This window comes from Galeopterus variegatus, unplaced genomic scaffold (genome assembly GCF_000696425.1).
Source record: "Galeopterus variegatus unplaced genomic scaffold, G_variegatus-3.0.2 Scaffold25802, whole genome shotgun sequence".
NCBI lineage: Eukaryota > Metazoa > Chordata > Mammalia > Dermoptera > Cynocephalidae > Galeopterus > Galeopterus variegatus.
In genome coordinates, this window is record NW_007751913.1 from 2255 (window position 1) to 8328 (window position 6074).

General features: G+C 43.0%; 1 protein-coding gene across 1 annotated transcript; it reads left to right on the forward strand.

Annotated features, from left to right (window-relative positions):
• Window positions 1-509: 509 nt before the first annotated feature.
• On the forward strand, window positions 510-5508 carry LOC103583680 (semaphorin-6A-like; the record flags this gene model as incomplete). The annotated part of the gene is made up of 4 exons (XM_008564940.1): window positions 510-641; window positions 3009-3164; window positions 4664-4840; window positions 5368-5508. Coding segments are annotated over 4 exons (606 nt in total), but the record flags the coding sequence as incomplete, so codon positions are not given.
• Window positions 5509-6074: the final 566 nt, after the last annotated feature.

Here is a 6074-nt window from a genome sequence, read left to right on the forward strand (position 1 = left end):
GTTGCGATCCGTTGCCGGACACGGAAAAAAGACAAAAAGACAAAAAAAAAAAAAAAAAGAACTGAATTGAAAGAAACCATATGTGGACAATGGGGGCACTTTTATTTCACATGTTCACCAATATTAGAAATGCAGAATGTTCTCCAGAGATTTTTATCTTTGGGTTACTGACCAATAATTACTATTAGAGAATTTATGAAAACCTCTATCACCAGCTCAACAATTCCTTATAAATAAAAATGACTCAAGAGGTAGTGTAGACATAAAGGGTTTTTTTCCTCCTCTCTGTGAATTTGCTGTAACTAGTCCATTCTTTAAAGCTATTAATGCAAATTTGATTGAGAGAAACCCTCTCTTTATGCACTAAGATCCCTTACTTACATTTATAGTTTTCAAAGCATGGGCTTTAAATTACAACTGCCTATAGTAGGAAAGCTTCTTTGGAGTATGTTTTCCAAACTGTACGCATAACCGTTGCATAACACTTTATGTGCAATGTCATGTTGTAGCATCCCGGGCTCTGCAGTCTGTGCCTATGACATGCTTGACATTGCCAGTGTTTTTACTGGGAGATTCAAGGAACAGAAGTCTCCTGATTCCACCTGGACACCCGTTCCTGATGAACGAGTTCCTAAGCCCAGGTACGTACAAATATTTATATGGCTAGTTTAAACTTCTAGAAATGTTGACCCTTGTTTCTCTGTTAGTGAGCATCCTGTGAACTACACACCAGTGCCTTCCATGCTGGCCAGGAAGATATAAATGCCAGAACAGCAGAAAGCCCTGTGAAGTCATTTACCTTCATCCCGTTAACCAAAACTCAGACTTACATTGAATATACCCTCTAGTAAACAAAACAGTGACTCTCTAGTCTTTTGTTTAACCTCTATATGTGTGGTTTATCCATTGTAATACTAGGATGATAGGAACTATCTGATAGAGCTGGCCCCATTGGTCTATAGTTGGAGAAACTGAGGCCTAGAGAGGTAAAGTGCATTGTACACGTTTACATAGCTGGGGAGATTATTTCCATTGCTCCTCTCTGCTTCCCTTATATTTTACTACACTTGTGTCTTTAAACCCTAATAAAATGTGAAATATAAATGGTGTTCCCTGGACTACAGACCAAGATCAGGAAGAGTCCAGTGGGTAAAGTGGATATCTCTGGTCCGCCAGGTTCTGGTCTGTTTGGAGTCCAGATGCAGTGCAGAGTTCCGGACTACAGACCAAGGGCAGGAAGAGTCCAGTGGGTACAGTGGATATCTCTGGTCCGCCAGGTTCTGGTCTGTTTGGAGTCCAGATGCAGTGCAGAGTTCCCTCTCCCCAAATCATGCCCTAGAACTGCTTTCAGGGGAACCTATGGTCCAGAGATCTCTTGGTTCTATGTGATATCCTTCAGTCCTCCCACTTAAACCAGCTAATTCACTCTTTCTAACTGGACCAGGCTGGAACTCTCCCCCAATCCTGCCTCGCCCTCGATCTCTTGGTTCTATGTGATATCCTTCAGTCCTCCCACTTAAATCAGCTAATTCACTCTTTCTAACTGGACCAGGCTGGAACTCTCCCCCAATCCTGCCTCGCCCTCTCCACGTGGCACACATGGCATATCTCCATTGCAGCATTTGCAGTCTAAGTCATAGGGAAACATCCCTGTGTGTCTGCCTTTCCCCACTGAATTTGTGTGCCTCTGGCAGGAAGCCCAAGGTCTTATTACATTTTTTGTTTTCCAACTCTCTCCCCCAGCCTCCAGTCATCTCCACAAAATACCTAGCCGAGTGCATTTAATCGAACTAACTTGATAATATAAACCATTATACTCAGGGGAGAAACTCATGTGGTTCGTCCATCTTCATCACCTGAATTATTTGGCATGTTCAAACTCCATTGCTTATGGAGAGCAGACTAGGTGCAAAAGTGCACACCAGTAACCTCATACAGATTCTCTAAATCATCACCTGGGATTGCTAACTGCCTTCTAGATAAGCAGGAAGGGGAGTTAAACCTGAGGAATCGGGTTTCAGGGAGTGCTTATGTAACACTCCCTCCTTGGTGTGTAAAGATGGTGTCACTCAACCATCATCAGGACGCACACTTCAAGTGATTCCCTACCTGTGGCAGTGGGTTCACCCACATCCTTCCATGTGCCTGCCTTGTCCCTCTTGCAGATGTCAGGGTACTTTCATGGGGCTGGCTGGGGTAGCCATGTAACAGCATCCACATAGAGGTAGCTCATGCCAGTGTTGTGAGGGCCCATCTCTTCTCCCACACCACTGGGCAAACCAAGTGTCTGCACAGGAGTGGCTTCCGTGTTTCCCTGATCTTACTATGCTGGAATGTCCCTAGACTCCTGAAAACCATAGAATTTCTTGTAAAAGTGATTTTTCACTGCAATTGTTCACTTACAAGGAAATGACCTTTCAGGAAAAAGTCTTCAGTATAACTGGCTTTTCATATCTGCTAAAATCAAACAAAAATAAAAACAATAACAAAAAACAAAACCCAAATGTTCTCTGAGCGAGACCCATATAATGAGGGATGTTTATACTGAGTCTTCCTGGTATGTACCTGTGTGTTTTTGAATGTCTTTGTTTTCTACACTTGCAAAAAGGTCAACTTAATTCTCGTCCTTCGTAGAGCAAATGTGTCAAGAACCTCTAGCAGCGTTTTTAGATGAGCAGAGTCATCCCTCAGTTATGTGCGAACCACACTTGCTTGTGTGTTTCAAGCTCCACCACTGTTTACTGGGATTTGTTTGTGCTTCTGGGAAGGAGCCAAGCTGCCCCCAGCTGAAGCTGAACCCTGCTGGCTGAGGCTCCTCTACGAAATGAGGAGGCGGCCCAGAGGAAATCTCAGCATATTGTAGCTGGTGGCATTCTGCATTGTTCAGCCTCCTCCTCTCAGCCTGCGGTACATTCTCCTTCATGCCAGATGCTTAGAGAAGCAGTTCATTCAAAGAATTTGCCATAAGGCACAAAACAAGCTCTCTTTCACCCTTTGTTTCATTTTAGGCCAGGTTGCTGTGCTGGCTCTTCCTCCTTAGAAAAATATGCAACCTCCAATGAATTTCCTGATGACACCCTGAACTTCATCAAGACACACCCACTCATGGATGAGGCGGTGCCTTCCATCTTCAACAGGCCGTGGTTCCTGAGAACAATGGTCAGGTGGGTGTCCAGCAAACCTCATCCTCAATGGATTTTCCTGACTTCATCTCCTTCTCATGGAACCTATCAGTGGATCATGCTTTGAAATGCCATAAACATCTTCTGCTATCCTGGGCATTGATTCAGCTATGGAATGCTGGTGGGTTGGGTGGATGCCACCTAACCCCCATAGCCACATTCCCAGTGAGAAGAGTTCCAATATTTTCAAGCTAATGACACACATGCCAGCAATTAGAGGAAAGAAAGATACATCCTTCCGGATTAGACCATTAATCCAATCTGTGCAAAAATAGAGGAACAGTGAAGGAGAACCAGTGAATGAATATGGATACCTGTTTGGGTGGATATGATTGCAAAACATGCTGCAAGTTTCACCTGAGCATGGTTCCTGGATTGTAGTGTGCAAAACACCACATTTGCACAAATATATCAGCATGAAGGATTCATATTTTAGTATTAGTTATCTGAAGTGGTGGCCAATGGAGAAGGGATAGCTGATTAGAGATCTGTGATAGCATTCAGTACTCTTCCTTGTATTTATTTAGAGCTTAATTCCAAACAATTTGACAGACTTTCCCAAGTGCCATCCAGCAGTGCCATCCAATCAAACAAAATGTTAATTAACTTTGCCACCATGTGTGTTTATGTGTATATATGTGTGCATGCCCTTAAGATGGAGATCATGTTATATTACTTGCAGGAGGGTCGAATTTTTCTGGTTTCTGCAGTTGTGCTTAGTATAAATATGTATTCATGGGATGTTGAATCATCAAGGGATTTCAGAGAAAGAGGATGCCCTGTAGGACTTACCCTAGGCATGACCTTCACCTTTGGATTTAAATGGATCTTGTTTGGCCTGCATGTCCTCATATTTATTGGTAGTGCCATTAGCACCCCACCTCCCCATCCTTCAGAACTCTCTCAGTCCTTCTACATACAATCAGGAAGCTTTCCAATTTCACATTTGTTGACAAAAGCTTTGCACCTTGGAGGAAGAGTATTCAGAAATGGTGGCCATTGATTTTTAGTCCTTCTACATACAATCAGGAAGCTTTCCAATTTCACGTTTGTTGACAAAAGCTTTGCACCTTGGAGGAAGAGTATTCAGAAATGGTGGCCATTGATTTTCTTTTCAAAGTTAAATGAAATTAAGTGAGTTCACTTATTATTTCTTACCCTCCTCATAGGAGACATCAGTCTTTCCTTGTTGCTCCTGGAAGGGATCATCACTGAGTGGTTTCAGATGATTGTGGCTATCTATTTATTACAGAACTTGGCCTCCACACACACATATCTCCTTTCTCCTCCCATTTGGAGCCATACTAATGCTCTACATATGGAAATAAAGGACCAAAACTGCTTGAGAGCATTATTTATATGCATATATTTTTCTTGAGGTTATTACTAGAAAGCTATGTCACAATTGTTTGAAGTGGAAAAGGGGACATTTTAATGATAGACCAACGAAGAGATAAAAAAATGCAATCCTGTCATTACAGATATCGCCTGACCAAAATTGCAGTGGACACTGCGGCTGGGCCATATCAGAATCACACCGTGGTTTTCCTGGGATCGGAGAAGGGAATCATCTTGAAGTTCTTGGCCAGGATAGGAAACAGTGGTTTCCTAAATGACAGCCTTTTCCTGGAGGAGATGAGCATTTACAACCCTGAAAAGTGAGTGGAATGTTTGCTTCTTTCTTAGTAATTATTTCTGATGCTATTATGATTGCTTTTGTTCAGAGAAAATCATGGCAGACATAGGTTTTATGCATTTTTAGATGACTTTCAATGCTGTTTGTAAAAATCTTTTAACACATAAACAGCTTTATTTTCTCCTTGCCAGTAATGTGTGTTTATATGTGTTTGTGTGTAATGTGTGTGTGCATGTGCCCATCTTCAGTTAGATCAGATTAAGAGATCACCTTGTGGGCTGGGAAGTGGAATTAGAGGGTGGTGGTAGGAAAAAGAGAACTGACTCAAGAGCATCTATTAGGGCCACCCATAGCTCCCTTGGGAGAGTGTGGTGCTGATAACACCAAGGCCACAGGTTCAGATCCCTATATAGGGATGGCTAGTCAGCTCACTTGGGAGAGCATGGTGCTGATAACACCAAGTCAAGGGTTAAGATCCCCTTACAGGTCATCTTTTTTTAAAAAAAGAAAAGTGTCTATTAATGCTATTATACTGCCACATAATGTCAGGTGCAGCTACGATGGAGTAGAAGACAAAAGGATCATGGGCATGCAGCTGGACAGGGCCAGCAGCTCTCTGTATGTTGCATTCTCTACCTGCGTGATAAAAGTACCCCTTGGCCGGTGTGAACGACATGGCAAGTGTAAAAAGTATGTATTTTGCCTCTTTTTGACAATTAGAAAATCCACAGTGGTTAGAAAGGAGTCCTAGGCAACTCATGGTCATCTTCTTCCTGCAGAACGTGTATCGCCTCCAGAGACCCATATTGTGGGTGGGTAAAGGAAGCAGGTACCTGTGCCCATCTGCCACCCAGCAGCAGGTAAGGAGCCCAAGGTGTGGGGGAGGATAGAGTGGCCTGTGACCACTCTGCATTCTATATGAATGATTAGCTGTGCTCGCACACACCTCCACCTAGCTTTCTGGCACAAACCTCAGCAACGGGGCCATCAGTGTTCTCCCTTTTCTTGTTTCATAGAACCCACGTGTGGCAGATTTCCAATTGATTAATCTTCCTCAGGCTGATTAAAAACACAGAGAAAGGAAACATAGTGTGCTTCAAAGTATTCCCTAGAGAGAGGAACAAGAAGTTGCCTGCCTTTATCATCACAATGTGAGAACAGCAGAGAAAAGGAGCAATAGGATGCCAATTAGATCAGTGAGTGGTTTGTCCAGCTATAGCAAAACAGGCACTTCTAATTGACCGTACTGGGCTAAA